The 20534-nt window shown below is 52.2% G+C and overlaps 1 protein-coding gene across 2 annotated transcripts in view; it reads right to left on the reverse strand.

The window, feature by feature from the left end:
• The window catches only part of ece2b (endothelin converting enzyme 2b), a 164989-nt gene that overhangs the window by 68205 nt on the left and 76250 nt on the right, over positions 1–20534 (reverse strand). For both annotated transcript variants that reach the window (XM_056283015.1, XM_056283014.1), the window contains exon 3: positions 12547–12691. In XM_056283015.1, the coding sequence (XP_056138990.1) occupies positions 12547–12691 (145 nt within the window). The remainder of the gene's footprint in view (positions 1–12546; positions 12692–20534) is intronic.

Consider the following 20534-nt stretch of genomic DNA (forward strand, 5'->3'; position numbering starts at 1 on the left):
TCGTTGTGGGCTGATGCGGCTTTTACAAAGCAGTGTTCCTGCTGACGGTCTGCACCAAGTCTTCTCTGCAAGGACTCGAGCGGCGTACTGAGGTGACTGGGGAGTAGTGTCTCCAAGTGTCTTCTTCATGTGTTTGCTCTCTCATACCACCGGCTGCCGGAGTTTTCACACATAAAATTCACACCGCTCTCTCCTCACCTCACCTCCCACCACATTCACTGTGGACCCAAGAACAAGACCGGCTTCCTCATATTGGCTTCACCTGGTTTTTGGTTGATGTCCGTCAGCTTTGTCTTCTTTGTCTCGGAAGCATCGCCTGTCTTTCTTTTCATCCCTGTCAAACAGCTCTCCGTCCTCTCAACCTCCGTCCTCTCAACCTCCGTCCTCTCAACCTCCGTCCTCTCAACCTCCACACTCTCGCTCTCGCTCTCATCAAGGCACGTTGTGTTGGTTGTTGCACCGTGAACAAGATTCCAACATCAAAACAGTAGTTCCCCACTACACCCCCCCCAGTCATGTGGCCCCCCCCCAGTCATGTGGCCCCCCCCCAGTCATGTGGCCCCCCCCGTCATGTGCCCCCCCCCGTCATGGCTCTGTGCCCCCCCCCCGAGGGGCACAGAGCCATGACGGGGGGGGGGGGCACCACACACTTTGAGAAATGCTGTCCTCACCTGACTGCAGGTGTCCCCACCCTTATAAACAATACAGTGTCCTCACCCGACTGCAGGTGTCCCCACCCTTATAAACAATACAGTGTCCTCACCTGACTGCAGGTGTCCCCACCCTTATAAACAATACAGTGTCCTCACCTGACTGCAGGTGTCCCCACCCTTATAAACAATACAGTGTCCTCACCTGACTGCAGGTGTCCCCACCCTTATAAACAATACAGTGTCCTCACCTGACTGCAGGTGTCCCCACCCTTATAAACAATACAGTGTCCTCACCTGACTGCAGCTGTCCCCACCCTTATAAACAATACAGTGTCCTCACCTGACTGCAGGTGTCCCCACCCTTATAAACAATACAGTGTCCTCACCTGACTGCAGGTGTCCCCACCCTTATAAACAATACAGTGTCCTCACCTGACTGCAGCTGTCCCCACCCTTATAAACAATACAGTGTCCTCACCTGACTGCAGGTGTCCCCACCCTTATAAACAATACAGTGTCCTCACCTGACTGCAGGTGTCCCCACCCTTATAAACAATACAGTGTCCTCACCTGACTGCAGGTGTCCCCACCCTTATAAACAATACAGTGTCCTCACCTGACTGCAGGTGTCCCCACCCTTATAAACATTACAGTGTCCTCACCTGACTGCAGGTGTCCCCACCCTTATAAACAATACAGTGTCCTCACCTGACTGCAGGTGTCCCCACCCTTATAAACAACACAGTGTCCTCACCTGACTGCAGGTGTCCCCACCCTTATAAACAATACAGTGTCCTCACCTGACTGCAGGTGTCCCCACCCTTATAAACAATACAGTGTCCTCACCTGACTGCAGGTGTCCCCACCCTTATAAACAATACAGTGTCCTCACCTGACTGCAGGTGTCCCCACCCTTATAAACAATACAGTGTCCTCACCTGACTGCAGGTGTCCCCACCCTTATAAACAACACAGTGTCCTCACCTGACTGCAGGTGTCCCCACCCTTATAAACAATACAGTGTCCTCACCTGACTGCAGGTGTCCCCACCCTTATAAACAATACAGTGTCCTCACCTGACTGCAGGTGTCCCCACCCTTATAAACAATACAGTGTCCTCACCTGACTGCAGGTGTCCCCACCCTTATAAACAATACAGTGTCCTCACCTGACTGCAGGTGTCCCCACCCTTATAAACAACACAGTGTCCTCACCTGACTGCAGGTGTCCCCACCCTTATAAACAACACAGTGGCATAACGACCCAAGCCAACGACCAGTTTCCTATGCAAACATGGGCGTGGCCGTTAACTAGAGTTACAGTGGTCATGTGTCCTAGTCACAGAGGGTTGGGGAATGTTTGCAATCACAGCATTGTAAGATGGTGACAGATGTACTCTTAGCCCCCCCCCCCCCCAGGTTCAGGGATGGTCGTTCCCTCTTCACACAGATGGCCTCTTTGACTCCCCGTTCAAACCAGCGTTCCTCCCTATCAAGGATGTGTACATCCTCATCCCTGAAAGAGTGGCCACTGGCCTGTAGATGGTGTAGACTGTGGAGTCCTGGTCTGTAGATGGTGTAGACTGTGTAGATGGTGTAGACTGTGGAGTCCTGGTCTGTAGATGGTGTAGACTGTGGAGTCCTGGTCTGTAGATGGTGTAGACTGTGTAGATGGTGTAGACTGTGGAGTCCTGGTCTGTAGGTGGTGTAGACTGTGTAGGTGGTGTAGACTGTGGAGTCCTGGTCTGTAGGTGGTGTAGACTGTGTAGATGGTGTAGACTGTGGAGTCCTGGTCTGTAGATGGTGTAGACTGTGGAGTCCTGGTCTGTAGATGGTGTAGACTGTGTAGATGGTGTAGACTGTGGAGACCTGGTCTGTAGATGGTGTAGACTGTGGAGTCCTGGTCTGTAGATGGTGTAGACTGTGGAGTCCTGGTCTGTAGATGGTGTAGACTGTGTAGATGGTGTAGACTGTGGAGTCCTGGTCTGTAGGTGGTGTAGACTGTGTAGGTGGTGTAGACTGTGGAGTCCTGGTCTGTAGGTGGTGTAGACTGTGTAGATGGTGTAGACTGTGGAGTCCTGGTCTGTAGATGGTGTAGACTGTGGAGTCCTGGTCTGTAGATGGTGTAGACTGTGTAGATGGTGTAGACTGTGGAGTCCTGGTCTGTAGATGGTGTAGACTGTGGAGTCCTGGTCTGTAGATGGTGTAGACTGTGTAGATGGTGTAGACTGTGGAGTCCTGGTCTGTAGATGGTGTAGACTGTGGAGTCCTGGTCTGTAGATGGTGTAGACTGTGTAGATGGTGTAGACTGTGGAGTCCTGGCCTGTAGGTGGTGTAGACTGTGGAGTCCTGGTCTGTAGATGGTGTAGACTGTGGAGTCCTGGTCTGTAGATGGTGTAGACTGTGTAGATGGTGTAGACTGTGGAGTCCTGGTCTGTAGGTGGTGTAGACTGTGTAGATGGTGTAGACTGTGGAGTCCTGGTCTGTAGATGGTGTAGACTGTGTAGATGGTGTAGACTGTGGAGTCCTGGTCTGTAGGTGGTGTAGACTGTGTAGGTGGTGTAGACTGTGGAGTCCTGGCCTGTAGATGGTGTAGACTGTGGAGTCCTGGTCTGTAGATGGTGTAGACTGTGTAGGTGGTGTAGACTGTGTAGATGGTGTAGACTGTGGAGTCCTGGTCTGTAGATGGTGTAGACTGTGGAGTCCTGGTCTGTAGATGGTGTAGACTGTGTAGATGGTGTAGACTGTGGAGTCCTGGTCTGTAGATGGTGTAGACTGTGGAGTCCTGGTCTGTAGATGGTGTAGACTGTGTAGGTGGTGTAGACTGTGGAGTCCTGGTCTGACGTGTTAGCTCTCCTGTGTTGTGCCATCCTCTTGGCCAGCGTCTGCTTAGTTTCCCTGATGTACAAGTCACGACAATCCTCCCGACACTTAACAGCTACACTATCTGGCTCTGTTTGTGCCGAGGACCTGATCCCTGGGGTAGACCAGCTTCTGGTGCAGTGTGTTTTGGGGTTTGAAAGCAGCTGACATGTGGTGTTTGGAAAATACGCATCTCAGCTTGTCTGACACTCCCACCACATACGGGGTCACCACTGGTTTCTGCTGAGACAGCGGCAGAGCTTCTCCCCTCTGCAGGTGGCCGGGGCAGTGTTGGGCGTCTTGCTGGGTTTGACAGACGCCCGGTTCGGATCAGCACCCTTAACCAGGGCCTGTTTAATGGGGCGGGGGGTTCTCCCCTTCCCCAGGGCCTGTTTAATGGGGGGTTTCTCCCCGGGCCTGTTTAATGGGGGTTCTCCCCGGGCCTGTTTAATGGGGGGTTTCTCCCCAGGCCTGTTTAATGGGGGTTTCTCCCCGGGCCTGTTTAATGGGGGGTTTCTCCCCGGGCCTGTTTAATGGGGGGTTTCTCCCCGGGCCTGTTTAATGGGGGGTTTCTCCTCGGGCCTGTTTAATGGGGGGTTTCTCCCCGGGCCTGTTTAATGGGGGGTTTCTCCCCGGGCCTGTTTAATGGGGGGTTCCTCCCCGTCCCCGGCCGCTGTGTCGGGGGGGACGTTTAATGGGGGGTTCCTCCCCGTCCCCGGCCGCTGTGTCGGTGGGGACGTTTAATGGGGGGTTCTCCCCGGGCCTGTTTAATGGGGGGTTCCTCCCCGTCCCCGGCCGCTGTGTCGGGGGGGACGTTTAATGGGGGGTTCCTCCCCGTCCCCGGCCGCTGTGTCGGGGGGGACGTTTAATGGGGGTTTCTCCCCGGGCCTGTTTAATGGGGGGTTCCTCCCCGTCCCCGGCCGCTGTGTCGGTGGGGACGTTTAATGGGGGGTTCTCCCCGGGCCTGTTTAATGGGGGGTTCCTCCCCGTCCCCGGCCGCTGTGTCGGGGGGGACGTTTAATGGGGGGTTCCTCCCCGTCCCCGGCCGCTGTGTCGGTGGGGACGTCGTCACCTCGGTATACGACACATGTGGAGTCGCCAGCCGCTTCTTTTCACCTGACTGTGAGGCGTTTCACCAGGGGGACGTAGCGTGTGGGAGGATCACGCCATTTCCCCCAGTTCACCCTCCTCCTCCCTGAACAGACACCCTAACCAACCAGAGGAGGCGCTTGTGCAGCGACCAGGACACACACATCTGCTCTTGTTTTGTGTTTTTCTTGCCCTCTTGTGTGTGTTAAAGTGGGAGAGTACTGCTGGCGGTGTGTGTGTGGCTGCCACTTCTCCCTCTCCTAGCCCCCCTTCCCATCCACCCCTGTATGTCTGCCCCCCCTTCCCATCCGCCCCTGTATGTCTGCCCCCTTTCCACCCCTGTATGTCTGCCCCCCTTCCTATCCGCCCCTGTATGTCTGCCCCCCTTCCCATCCACCCCTGTATGTCTGCCCCCCTTCCTATCCGCCCCTGTATGTCTGCCCCCCTTCCCATCCGCCCCTGTATGTCTGCCCCCCCTTCCCATCCGCCCCTGTATGTCTGCCCCCCCTTCCCATCCGCCCCTGTATGTCTGCCCCCCCCTTCCCATCCGCCCCTGTATGTCTGCCCCCCTTCCCATCCACCCCTGTATGTCTGCCCCCCCCTTCCCATCCACCCCTGTATGTCTGCCCCCCCCTTCCCATCCGCCCCTGTATGTCTGCCCCCTTTCCACCCCTGTATGTCTGCCCCCTTTCCACCCCTGTATGTCTGCCCCCTTCCTATCCGCCCCTGTATGTCTGCCCCCCTTCCCATCCGCCCCTGTATGTCTGCCCCCCTTCCCTTCCCTTCCCCCCCTGTATGTCTGCCCCCTTCCCATCCACCCCTGTATGTCTGCCCCCCCTTCCCATCCGCCCCTGTATGTCTGCCCCCTTCCCATCCACCCCTGTATGTCTGCCCCCTTCCCATCCGCCCCTGTATGTCTGCCCCCCCTTCCCATCCGCCCCTGTATGTCTGCCCCCCCTTCCCATCCGCCCCTGTATGTCTGCCCCCCCTTCCCATCCGCCCCTGTATGTCTGCCCCCCCTTCCCATCCACCCCTGTATGTCTGCCCCCTTCCCATCCACCCCTGTATGTCTGCCCCCTTCCCATCCACCCCTGTATGTCTGCCCCCCCTTCCCATCCGCCCCTGTATGTCTGCCCCCCCTTCCCATCCGCCCCTGTATGTCTGCCCCCCCTTCCCATCCGCCCCTGTATGTCTGCCCCCCCTTCCCATCCGCCCCTGTATGTCTGCCCCCCTTCCCATCCGCCCCTGTATGTCTGCCCCCCCCTTCCCATCCACCCCTGTATGTCTGTGTTGTGTTTATCTGTCGTCTTGTTTCACCCCGTTTATTGTAAAGCCCCCTTGAGTGTTAGAGAAGCGCCGTGTAAGAGTTATTATTATTATTATCATTATTATCATTATTATCATTATTATCATTATCATCATTATTATCATTATTATCATTATTATCATTATTATTATTATCATTATCATCATTATCATTATTATTATCATTATTATCATTATCATACCCACATCCGGCATCCCACCGGCAGACACGGCCAACAGTGTCTGTAGGGACGCCCGACAAGCCGGAGGTAACGCGGGGATTCGAACCGGCGATCCCGGTGTTGGTAGGCAACGGAACAGCCCGCTACGCTACCTGGATGCCGGATGAAGTTCTTTTGCTTTTGCTTTTCTTTTTTGTGTGTTCGGCTGATGAAGACTTTTCTTCTGAACCAGCAAGGAAGTGAAGTTGAATAGAGGCCACGGGTCATTGTCATTACGTCAGTATAGGCAGCAGTCCGGTATTCTGCCCCTGTTTCCCCCTACAGCAGCTGCATGTGTCAGCAACCAGGGACCATTTATTGTCATTTCAATCATGTACTTGCATACACAAAAGAAACAAAATGTTGTTTCTCCCGGCCCACAGCAGCGCAACACAAAAGACAAAGACACGTCCAGAATTCCCCAAAACGACACCGCCAAAAACAGAGAGAACAAAGCAAAACCACACAAACGTATGTAGTGTTGGTATTCGCATTTTAGTCTACAGTCGACTTCCACGTAGTCGCCTGACAATATACCAGAATACTAGTACTAGCAAGTACAAGTTGTACTTTTTAATGACACTTTCAGTGACAATGACATCAAGCCTGCTCAGTAGAAAAGGAGAGACGACTCGTCTAACAGCTACACACTGCAACACACACAAACATGCTGGGAGAGTGGCTGGAGAAATGTCCCTTCTGCTGTCCTTCCTCACAGGGTAGCTGGGAGCAGTGGGCGGCCCTTTCCTCCAGCGCCCAGGGACCAGCTCCGGGTGGACGTCCATTTTGTGATCAGGGAAAGGACAGGAGAGCATTCTGCATGTTTTTCTGGGGTTCTACTTGATGTTGGAGGAAACCCGCCTGAGCACGGGGACAACATGCAAACTCCCCACAGAGAGACCCTCATCTAGAGACCCCCCCTGAGCACGGGGACAACATGCAAACTCCCCACAGAGAGACCCTCATCTAGAGATACCCCACCTGAGCACGGGGACAACATGTAAACTCCCCACAGAGAGACCCTCATCAAGAGATACCCCGCCTGAGCACAGGGACAACATGCAAACTCCCCACAGAGAGACCCTCATCTAGAGATACCCCACCTGAGCACGGGGACAACATGCAAACTCCCCACAGAGAGACCCTCATCAAGAGATACCCCACCTGAGCACGGGGACAACATGCAAACTCCCCACAGAGAGACCCTCATCTAGAGATACCCCACCTGAGCACGGGGACAACATGCAAACTCCCCACAGAGAGACCCTCATCGAGAGATACCCCACCTGAGCACAGGGACAACATGCAAACTCCACACAGAGAGACCCTCATCTAGAGATACCCCACCTGAGCACGGGGACAACATGCAAACTCCCCACAGAGAGACCCTCATCGAGAGACCCCCACCTGAGCACAGGGACAACATGCAAACTCCCCACAGAGAGACCCTCATCAAGAGATACCCCACCTGAGCACGGGGACAACATGCAAACTCCCCACAGAGAGACCCTCATCGAGAGACCCCCCCTGAGCACGGGGACAACATGCAAACTCCCCACAGAGAGACCCTCATCGAGAGACCCCCCCTGAGCACGGGGACAACATGCAAACTCCCCACAGAGAGACCCTCATCTAGAGATACCCCACCTGAGCACAGGGACAACATGTAAACTCCCCACAGAGAGACCCTCATCAAGAGATACCCCACCTGAGCACAGGGACAACATGTAAACTCCCCACAGAGAGACCCTCATCAAGAGATACCCCACCTGAGCACAGGGACAACATGCAAACTCCCCACAGAGAGACCCTCATCGAGAGACCCCCCCCTGAGCACGGGGACAACATGCAAACTCCCCACAGAGAGACCCTCATCAAGAGATACCCCACCTGAGCACAGGGACAACATGCAAACTCCCCACAGAGAGACCCTCATCAAGAGATACCCCACCTGAGCACAGGGACAACATGTAAACTCCCCACAGAGAGACCCTCATCGAGAGATACCCCACCTGAGCACGGGGACAACATGCAAACTCCCCACAGAGAGACCCTCATCGAGAGATACCCCACCTGAGCACAGGGACAACATGCAAACTCCCCACAGAGAGACCCTCATCTAGAGATACCCCACCTGAGCACGGGGACAACATGCAAACTCCCCACAGAGAGACCCTCATCAAGAGATACCCCACCTGAGCACGGGGACAACATGTAAACTCCCCACAGAGAGACCCTCATCAAGAGATACCCCACCTGAGCACAGGGACAACATGCAAACTCCCCACAGAGAGACCCTCATCGAGAGACCCCCCCCTGAGCACGGGGACAACATGTAAACTCCCCACAGAGAGACCCTCATCAAGAGATACCCCGCCTGAGCACAGGGACAACATGTAAACTCCCCACAGAGAGACCCTCATCAAGAGATACCCCACCTGAGCACAGGGACAACATGTAAACTCCCCACAGAGAGACCCTCATCAAGAGATACCCCACCTGAGCACGGGGACAACATGCAAACTCCCCACAGAGAGACCCTCATCAAGAGATACCCCACCTGAGCACGGGGACAACATGCAAACTCCCCACAGAGAGACCCTCATCAAGAGATACCCCACCTGAGCACGGGGACAACATGTAAACTCCCCACAGAGAGACCCTCATCGAGAGATACCCCACCTGAGCATGGGGACAACATGCAAACTCCACACAGAGAGACCCTCATCTAGAGATACCCCGCCTGAGCACGGGGACAACATGCAAACTCCCCACAGAGAGACCCTCATCAAGAGATACCCCACCTGAGCACGGGGACAACATGCAAACTCCCCACAGAGAGACCCTCATCTAGCGATACCCCACCTGAGCACGGGGACAACATGCAAACTCCCCACAGAGAGACCCTCATCAAGAGATACCCCACCTGAGCACGGGGACAACATGCAAACTCCCCACAGAGAGACCCTCATCTAGAGATACCCCACCTGAGCACGGGGACAACATGCAAACTCCCCACAGAGAGACCCTCATCAAGAGATACCCCACCTGAGCACGGGGACAACATGCAAACTCCCCACAGAGAGACCCTCATCAAGAGATACCCCACCTGAGCACGGGGACAACATGTAAACTCCCCACAGAGAGACCCTCATCAAGAGATACCCCACCTGAGCACGGGGACAACATGCAAACTCCACACAGAGAGACCCTCATCTAGAGATACCCCACCTGAGCACGGGGACAACATGTAAACTCCCCACAGAGAGACCCTCATCGAGAGATACCCCACCTGAGCACGGGGACAACATGTAAACTCCCCACAGAGAGACCCTCATCTAGAGATACCCCGCCTGAGCACGGGGACAACATGCAAACTCCCCACAGAGAGACCCTCATCAAGAGATACCCCACCTGAGCACGGGGACAACATGCAAACTCCCCACAGAGAGACCCTCATCAAGAGATACCCCACCTGAGCACGGGGACAACATGCAAACTCCCCACAGAGAGACCCTCATCAAGAGATACCCCACCTGAGCACAGGGACAACATGCAAACCCCCCACAGAGAGACCCTCATCGAGAGATACCCCACCTGAGCACGGGGACAACATGTAAACTCCCCACAGAGAGACCCTCATCTAGAGATACCCCGCCTGAGCACAGGGACAACATGCAAACTCCCCACAGAGAGACCCTCATCAAGAGATACCCCACCTGAGCACGGGGACAACATGCAAACTCCCCACAGAGAGACCCTCATCAAGAGATACCCCACCTGAGCACAGGGACAACATGCAAACCCCCCACAGAGAGACCCTCATCGAGAGATACCCCACCTGAGCACGGGGACAACATGTAAACTCCCCACAGAGAGACCCTCATCTAGAGATACCCCACCTGAGCACAGCGACAACACGCAAACTCCCCACAGAGAGACCCTCATCTAGAGATACCCCACCTGAGCACGGGGACAACATGCAAACTCCACACAGAGAGACCCTCATCGAGAGATACCCCACCTGAGCACGGGGACAACATGTAAACTCCCCACAGAGAGACCCTCATCTAGAGATACCCCGCCTGAGCACAGGGACAACATGCAAACTCCCCACAGAGAGACCCTCATCAAGAGATACCCCACCTGAGCACGGGGACAACATGCAAACTCCCCACAGAGAGACCCTCATCAAGAGATACCCCACCTGAGCACAGGGACAACATGCAAACCCCCCACAGAGAGACCCTCATCAAGAGATACCCCACCTGAGCACAGGGACAACATGCAAACTCCACACAGAGAGACCCTCATCGAGAGATACCCCACCTGAGCACAGGGACAACATGCAAACTCCCCACAGAGAGACCCTCATCGAGAGATACCCCACCTGAGCACGGGGACAACATGCAAACTCCCCACAGAGAGACCCTCATCAAGAGATACCCCACCTGAGCACAGGGACAACATGCAAACCCCCCACAGAGAGACCCTCATCAAGAGATACCCCACCTGAGCACAGGGACAACATGCAAACTCCCCACAGAGAGACCCTCATCAAGAGATACCCCACCTGAGCACAGGGACAACATGCAAACTCCCCACAGAGAGACCCTCATCAAGAGATACCCCACCTGAGCACGGGGACAACATGCAAACTCCCCACAGAGAGACCCTCATCTAGAGATACCCCACCTGAGCACGGGGACAACATGCAAACTCCCCACAGAGAGACCCTCATCTAGAGATACCCCACCTGAGCACGGGGACAACATGCAAACTCCCCACAGAGAGACCCTCATCGAGAGATACCCCACCTGAGCACGGGGACAACATGCAAACTCCCCACAGAGAGACCCTCATCGAGAGATACCCCACCTGAGCACAGGGACAACATGCAAACTCCCCACAGAGAGACCCTCATCGAGAGATACCCCACCTGAGCACGGGGACAACATGCAAACTCCCCACAGAGAGACCCTCATCGAGAGATACCCCACCTGAGCACGGGGACAACATGCAAACTCCACACAGAGAGACCCTCATCGAGAGATACCCCACCTGAGCACAGGGACAACATGCAAACTCCCCACAGAGAGACCCTCATCTAGAGATACCCCACCTGAGCACGGGGACAACATGCAAACTCCCCACAGAGAGACCCTCATCGAGAGATACCCCACCTGAGCACGGGGACAACATGCAAACTCCACACAGAGAGACCCTCATCGAGAGATACCCCACCTGAGCACAGGGACAACATGCAAACTCCACACAGAGAGACCCTCATCGAGAGATACCCCGCCTGAGCACAGGGACAACATGCAAACTCCCCACAGAGAGACCCTCATCAAGAGATACCCCACCTGAGCATGGGGACAACATGCAAACTCCCCACAGAGAGACCCTCATCAAGAGATACCCCACCTGAGCATGGGGACAACATGCAAACTCCACACAGAGAGACCCTCATCTAGAGATACCCCACCTGAGCACGGGGACAACATGTAAACTCCCCACAGAGAGACCCTCATCGAGAGATAACTCGCCTGAGCACGGGGACAACATGTAAACTCCCCACAGAGAGACCCTCATCGAGAGATACCCCACCTGAGCACAGGGACAACATGTAAACTCCCCACAGAGAGACCCTCATCTAGAGATACCCCACCTGAGCACGGGGACAACATGCAAACTCCCCACAGAGAGACCCTCATCTAGAGATACCCCACCTGAGCACAGGGACAACATGTAAACTCCCCACAGAGAGACCCTCATCTAGAGATACCCCGCCTGAGCACGGGCACAACATGCAGAGTACACACAGTCTTTGTACACAGACAGGCCTGGGTAGAACATTCAACTCCCCCAGTGCTTACACCGCCCCAGGCAGGAATCGAACCCAGGACCTTCTTGCTGTGAGGCAGCACCAGTGGTGCAAGCACTGCCCCACCAAGGCACACTATTATGGCTGCTAATGAAGAATCATTCTCACACCGGTGATAGACAGACAGATAGATAGACAGACAGACAGACAGACAGACAGACAGACAGACAGACAGACAGACAGACAGACAGACAGACAGACAGACAGACAGATAGATAGATAGATAGATAGATAGATAGATAGATAGATAGATAGACAGACAGACAGACAGACAGACAGACAGACAGACAGACAGATAGATAGATAGATAGATAGATAGATAGATAGATAGATAGATAGATAGATAGATAGATAGATAGATAGATAGATAGATAGATAGATAGATAGATAGTGATAAGGCTGAACATGGTTTTAAAGCATTTTATGGATTAAAAACAATTTGTGTAATACACCTTCTTGACAGTAGAGAGCAGCATATCTGCTGCCTGAATGACACTTCAGCACTACACCCCTGATCTGCATGTGTGTACCTCTGTTGTACTGGACTCCCAGCGTGAGGGCACAGCCAAACAGGGCCAGCAGGGAGGTGAGCAGGAGGCCAGACAGGAGAACCTCAAGCTGCGTTCTTCTTCCAAGAGGCCCCAGGAGCTGGACTCCACCTTTCCTGAAGCCAACCTGCACAGAGAAAGAGGTTATATATCCTACTGGAGAGGGAGAGAGACAGAGAGAGACAGAGACAGAGACAGAGAGACAGAGACAGACATAGAGAGAGACAGAGCAAGAGAGAGAGACAGAGACAGAGACAGAGAGAGAGAGACAGAGAGACAGAGCAAGAGAGAGAGAGAGACAGAGCAAGAGAGAGAGAGAGACAAAGAGAGAGACAGAGCAAGAGAGAGAGACAGACAGAGAGAGAGACAGAGCAAGAGAGAGAGAGAGACAAAGAGAGAGAGACACAGAGAGAGAGAGAGAGAGACACACACACACACACACACACACAGAGACAGAGAGAAGGAGAGACAGACAGAAAGACAGAGACAAAGAGAGAGAGAGAGACAAAGAGAAGGAGAGAGAGACAGAGACAGAAAGACAGAGACAAAGAGAGAGAGGGGGCATCTGGGGAGAAGACTCTGATGCCGAGGTAAGCTGCTTGGGTCCTGTGTGGTGGAGACAGGAGGTTGAGGTCGGAGGAGTGAAGGCTATGGGAAGGAGTATGGTAGAGGAGCAGGTTGGTGAGAAAGGTGGGGGTCTGGTTATGGAGGTCTTTGTGAGTGAAGAGAAGGACTTTGAGTTGGATCTGTTTTGGGACAGGGAGCCAGTGGAGGTTCTGAAGGACAGGGATGATGTGGTCACCGGAATGGGATGGGTGAGCAGGCCAGCAGCAGAGTTCTGGATGTACTGGCACTTGTTTAGGCACTTGGGTGATCAGCCGTAGAGAATGCTGTTGCTGTAGTCAATTCTGGATGTGATGAAGGCACGGACCAAAGGTTCAGTTGCAGAAAAGGACAGTGATGGGTGGAGACAAGTTATGGTTTTTAGGTGGAAAAAGGCAGTTCTGGTGATTTGATTGATGTGGTGTTCAAAATAGAAACCCAGCCACTGAGGATGCTCAAGCCAGTGTATTCTTAGTGCCGGTCACAAGCCCAGATAAATGGGGAGGGTTGCGTCAGGATGGGCATCCGGTATAAAATCTTTGCCAAATCAAATATGCGGATCATAAATCAGATTTCCATACTGGATCAGTCGAGGCCCGGGTTGCCAACGACAACCACCGGTACTGTTGGCCAGCTGGGTGCCGGTGGAAACTATGCTACTGTTGGGTAAAGGAGAGGAGGAGGGGGAGGCATGTCCAGATGCAGCGGGAGAGGAGGAAGGGGAGGCGTGTGGAGGTGAGAGTCGGAACTTTGAATGTTGGCACTATGACTGGTAAAGGGAGAGAGCTGGCTGATATGATGGAAAGAAGAAAGGTAGGTATACTGTGTGTGCAGGAGACCAGGTGGAAGGGGAGTAAGGCCAGGAGCATCAGATGTGGGTCCAAACTCTTACTGTGATGGGAGGAGAAATGGAGCAGGGTAATTCTGAAGGAAGAGTATGTCAAGAGCTTGCTGGAGGTGAATAGAGTGTCCGACAGAGTGATGAGTATGAAGCTGGAAATCGAAGGTGTATTGCTGAATGTTATCAGCACATATGCCCCGCAAGTTGGGTGTGAGATGGAAGAGAAAGAAGAATTCTGGAGTGGGTTGGATGACATGGTGGAGAGGGTACCCAAGGGGGAGAGAGTGGTGATTGGAGCGGACTTCAATGGGCATGTTGTTGAAGGGAACAAAGGTGATGAGGAGGTGATGGGTAGGTATGGTGTCAAGGAGAGGAATGTGGAAGGACGGATGGTGGTGGATTTTGCGAAAAGGATGGAAATGGCTGTAGTGAGGTTAGACACTAAGGAAGGAGAAAAGGACTTGTACCAATTGGCTAGACAGAGGGACCGAGCTGGGAAAGATGTGCTGCAGGTTAGGCTGACCAAGGATAGAGATGGAAATGTGCTGACAAGTGAGGAGAGTGTGTTGAAAAGGCAGAAGGAGTACTTTGAGGGGCTGCTGAATAAAGAAAGTGAGAGAGAGAGAAGGTTGGATGATGGGGGGATAGTGAATCAGGAAGTGTGGTGGATTAACAAAGATGAAGTGAGGGCAGCTGTGAAGAGGATGAAGAGTGGAAAGGCAGTTGGTCCTGATGACATACCTGTGAAGGCATGGAGATGTTTAGGAGAGATGGCAGTGGAGTTTTTAACTAGATTGTTTAACACAATCTTGGAAAGTGAGAGGATGCCTGAGGAGTGGAGAAGAAGCATACTGGTACCGATTTTCAAGAACAAGGGCGATGTGCAGAACTGTAACAACTACAGAGGTATAAAGTTGATCAGCCACAGCATGAAGATATGGGAAAGAGTAATAGAAGCTAGGTTAAGAGGAGAGGTGACGATCAGCGAGCAGCAGTATGGTTTCATGCCACGAAAGAGCACCACAGATGTGATGTTTGCTTTGAGAATGTTGATGGAGAAGTATAGAGGAGGCCAGAAGGAGGTGCATTGTGTCTTTGTGGATCTAGAGAAAGCATACGACAGGGTGCCGAGAGAGGAGGTGTGGTATTGTATGAGGAAGCCAGGAGTGGCAGAGAAGTATGTAGGAGTGGTGCAGGATATGTATGAGGGAAGTGTGACAGTGGTGAGGTGTGTGGTAGGAATGACAGATGGGTTCAAGGTGGAGGTGGGATTACATCAAGGATCGGCTCTGAGCCCTTTCTTGTTTGCAATGGTGATGGACAGGTTGACGGACAAGATCAAGCAGGAGTCTCCATGGACCATGATGTTTGCGGACGACATTGTGACCTGTAGTGAGAGTAGGGTGCAGGCTGAGGAGAGCCTGGAGAGGTGGAGGTATGCACTGGAGAGAAGAGGAATGAAAGTCAGTAGGAGCGAGATGGAATACATATGTGTGTACAAGAGGGAGGACAGTGGAATGGTGAGGATACAAGGAGTAGAGGTGACGAAGGCATATGAAGTTAAATACTTGGGGTCAACTGTTAAACGTAACGATGAGTGCGGAAGAGATGTGAAGAAGAGAGTGCAGGCAGGGTGCAGTGGGTGGAGAAGAGTTTCAGGAGTGATGTGTGACAGAAGGGTACCAGCAAGAGTTAAAGGGAAGCTTTACAAGATGGTAGTGAGACCAGCTATGTTGTATGGTTTGGAGACAGTGGCACTGATGAAAAGACAGGAGGTGGAGCTGGAGGTGGCAGAGTTGAAGATGCTAAGATTTTCATTGGGAGTGACAAAGATGGACAGGATTAGGAATGAGTACATTAAAGGGACAGCTCAGGTTGGATGGTATGGAGACAAAGCAAGAGAAACAAGATGGAGATGGTTTGGACATGTGTGGAGGAGAGATGCTGGGTATATTGGGAGAAGGATGCTGAATATGGAGCTGCAAGAGAAGAAGAAAAGAGGAAGGCCAAAGAGGAGGTTTATGGATGTGGTGGGGACGGACATGCTGCTGGCTGGTGTGACAGAGGAAGATGCAGAGGACAGGAGCAGATGGAAATGGATGTTCCACTGTGGCGACCCCTAACGGGAGCAGCCAAAAGTAGTAGTAGTTATAGCAGGTGTTCAACATAGAGGTTACTGTCGAAAATGATTCCGAGGTTCAAGTTACAGATGGAGAGACAGAAGTTTTGAGTGGTTTTGTTAAGGGGATTGGGACCGATGACAATCATGTCAGATTCATCATAATTTAGTTTGAGGAAGTTAGCTTGTATCCATGATTTGATTTCAGTGAGACAGTTGGTCAGACTGGAAACCCAGCCACTGAGGATGTACAACCTACTGCATTCTTAGTGCCAGTCCCAAGCCCGGATAAATGAGGAGGGTTGTGTTAGGAAGGGTGTCCGACACAAATTCTTTGCCAAACCTAATATACGTAGCATTTTCATTGGGAGTGATGACGAAGGACAGGATTAGGCACGAGTACATTAGAGGGATAGCAAAGGTTGGATGGTTTGGAGCCAAAGCAAGAGAGGCAAGATTGAGATGGTTTGGACATGTGTGGAGGAGAGATGCTGGGTATATTAGGAGAAGAAGGACGCTGAACATGGAGCTGCCAGGGAAGAGGAAAAGAGGAATGCCAAAGAGGAGGTTTATGGATGTGGTGAGGGAGGACATGCAGGTGGCTGGCATGACAGAGGAAGATGCAGAGGACAGGAAGAGATGGAAACGGATGGTCCGCTGTGGTGACCCCTAACGGGAGCAGCCAAGTAATAGTAGAGCTGGATGTCATCGGAGTACCAGTGTAAGTGGAGACCATGATGACCTATGATGTTACCAAGGGGGAGCATGTAAAGGATGAACAGAAGAGGACCTAGCACCAAACCCTGAGGGACGCCTTGGGACAGAGGGAGCAGTGAAGGAGGGGCAGTTGTTGATGCTGATGAACTGTTGTCTGTTTGTGAGACATGAATTTAGCCAGGAGAGGGCAGTGCCCATGATGTTGAGGGAAAATTCAAGGTGGGAGATAAGAATGGTGTGGTTGACGGTGTCAACAACTGCAGTGAGGTCGAGGAGGATGAGAATGCTAAGGTGGCCCGAGTCTGAGGAGATGAGGAGGTCGTTAGTCACCTTAAAGAGGGCTGTTTCTGTGCTGTGTTGTGAGCGAGCTAGATTGAAATGGTTAGAACAGGTCGTTGGAGACAAAGTGAGCTTTGAGTTGGGAGGCGACAATATGTTCCAGTATTTTTGACAGAAGGGAGATTAGAGATGGGCGTAAATTTCTCATTATCAGAGTTGAGTCCAGGTTTTTTGAGGATAGGGTTGACAGCAGCCAGTTTAAGTGTATGGGGGACTGAACCAGTACTGAAGGAGGAGTTAATGATTTCTGTGATGAGTGATGAGATAACTGGGAGACAGTCCTTAACCAGATTGGATAGGATGGGATCCAGAAGACAAGTGGAGCTTCTCATTCTAACCATAAGGTTGGACAGCTCCGTTGGGGACACAGTGGAGAACTTTGTCACTGGGTTTGAGAAGTTTGTTTATTGTGGAAAAGGAAGCCTTGGGGTTGGCGGAGCCAGAGTGTATGAAGTGTGAGCATAAAGTGGACCAGGCTGTGATGTGAGCATCTTTGTATTGTTGAAGGTAGTCTGTGTAGGTCTGGAGATGCTCTGTTAAACCAGTCTTCTTGGTTGGAGAGTCTTTCGTTTGTTGGAGTTCAGGAGTATACCAGGGAGCTGAGTGTGTGAATGAGACTCCCACAAAGATGAACCAGTTCATCTGGACACAATGTTTAGTGTGATAAATTTGTCATCAATCATACTTCAAACCCAGCAACACACTCCGACAAAGACTGGTTCATCCCAAAGACCGTGTACCACACGCCCGGAAAAGCAATCTGGTGTATGCCGTACAATGCAATGAGGATTGCACTGACCTATACATAGGAGAAACCAAACAACCACTACACAAACGGATGGCCCAACACAGAAGGCCAAACTCCTCAGGACAAGACTCAGCAGTCTATCTACACCTAAAGGAGTAGAGACACTCCTTCGAGGACAGCAACGTACACATTTTGGACAGAGAAGAAAGATGGTTTGAAAGAGGGGTGAAGGAAGCCATCTATGTGAAACTGGAAAAACCATCTCTCAACAGAGGAGGAGGTCTGCGACACCACCTATCTCCCACTTACAATGCCATCCTTTCATCTCTACCCAGGAGACTCAAGAAGCCTAGCCTCCAAGAACAACAGTCAGTCACTAACGGCTCCAACTATTCTCATGACCACTGAACAATGAAGTCGAAAGTAACACCCCCAACCACCGTCGCTGCTAAACAAATGCAAATCAATAGCTCCGATGGCGACGGGCCCGGCTGGACATCGGAGCACAGGAGAGCCACGCACATCAATAGCTCCGATAACGACGGGCGCGGCCATAAAAGAGGTACACAAAAGAGCCACGCATATCTATGGCTCTGTTAGCGACGGGCGTTGGTAAACATCGGATCACAAAGAGCCACGCATATCTATAGCTCTGACAACGACTCCTAGAGGATAAATTCTGAGTCTCATCACCAGCCAGTCAGACTAGCTTGGTCTAGTCAGAAAGGCACGAACTGAGGAAGCCTCTTGGATGAGAGGCCAAACGTCTTCACGGATATATACCAAGTCCAGTTGCACTTGATTCACCTCCTTTGGACAGTTCCAGGAATTCTATGGCAGATTTCAAGTCAGTGTCTTCAATGTGGATATAAAAATCACCCAGGAGGAGAACGGAAGGTGAGATGGCACATAGCTGGGTCAGAAATTCAGAGAAGTCAGAGAGAAGGAAGGGGTTTGGCTTGAGGGCAGTAGATAATGGCAGTGACCAAGTGCGTGGGACCAGAAAGTTCAAAGGCAAGGTGTTTGAAAGAATGAGCGGCAGGAATGGAAATAGTGGTTGTTTTAATGCTCTTCCTGTAAACAGCAGCAACAGCACCTCCCTGCCCCTCAAGAGGAGGTTTATCAATGTATGTGAATCCTGTGGTTGTGGTGTGGTTAAGGGAGAAATAGTCCAGAGGTTTATTCCAGGTTTCAGTGAGGCAGAGGAAATCAAGGTTAAGGTCAGTTATAAATTCATTCAGAATGAGGCTTTTGTTAATGAGTGAACGATTATTGAATAAAACCATTTTCAGATTTTCGCCATTATAATCGTGTTATCCTCTTTCAGTGTTGTATTGTGTAAATTGTGTAAACACAGCATCATTGCACGTTGTCCGTGCACGTTGTCCGGGGAGCAAGTGGCATTGGGAGTGGGAGTGACGAACCTGCCTGAAGATGGTGCAGGGGGACCCTTTCAGGAGGACCCAGGGTGGAAGTGGCAGCTGGGTCAGCCACTGCAGCAGCTGGGGCAGCTGTTACAGCAGTAGTCCCAGCTGCAGCAGGGACCAGTTCCACGTACAAAGGGGCAAAATCGGCCATGGAAACAGCATCAGCCACAGGGGAATCAAAAGGGTGAACCATGGCATCAGCCGATAGCATGGTAAACCAACGTGAGAGGTTTATGGGTGGAGGCGAGGCTGCTCGGGGTCTTTCCGTCTTTCCACGTCTACCACCTCTGACCAGGTACCTTGTGAGCTGGGAGTAGAGCAGGAGGAGGGCCGGTAACGACATGATGGGTCACAGAGGATGGTCTCGGAGATGGCTGAGTTCATAACTGAGATCCTTTTGAACTGTGAGGCTGCAGTGTCAATACATTACATTACAGTCATTTAGCCGACGCTTTTATCCAAAGCGACGTACAATAAGTGCATTTAACGTAGGAAATCAGGAGAGCTACTAGTCATCAGAGGTCATAAGCGCATCTAAACAAGCATCTAAGAGCAAAACCAGTGCTAAAGTAAAAGCGCAAGAAAGAGATTTATTTTTTTAATGAGTGAATACAATAAGTGCTAAGAACAAGTAACAGGGTAGTAGTTCTTGAAGAGGTGAGTTTTCAACCTGCGCCGAAAGATGGGCAGTGACTCCGCTGTCCTGACATCAGTGGGGAGTTCATTCCACCACTGTGGGGCCAGGACAGAACAGAGCCGTGACCGGGTCGATCGTCAGCAGGGGCCACTGAGCGACGGGGCAACCAAGTGTCCCGAGGCAGCAGAGCGAAGTGGTTGGGCGGGGATGTAGGGCTTGACCATGGCCTGGAGATAGGAAGGAGCTGTTCCTTTCACTGCCCTGTAGGCTAGCACCAGAGTCTTAAACTGGATGCGAGCAGCTACTGGAAGCCAGTGTAGGGACATGAAAAGAGGAGTTGTGTGGGAGAACTTAGGGCGGTTGAACACCAGACGAGCTGCAGCTTTCTGGACAAGCTCCAGAGGTCTGATGGCCGACGCTGGGGCTCCAACAAGGAGGGAGTTGCCGTAGTCCAGCTGGGAGATGACCAGAGCCTAGATCAGCACCTGTGCCGTCTTGTCGGTGAGGAATGGGCGAATCCTCCTGATGTTATAGAGGAG

Source organism: Lampris incognitus, chromosome 7 (genome assembly GCF_029633865.1).
Source record: "Lampris incognitus isolate fLamInc1 chromosome 7, fLamInc1.hap2, whole genome shotgun sequence".
NCBI lineage: Eukaryota > Metazoa > Chordata > Actinopteri > Lampriformes > Lampridae > Lampris > Lampris incognitus.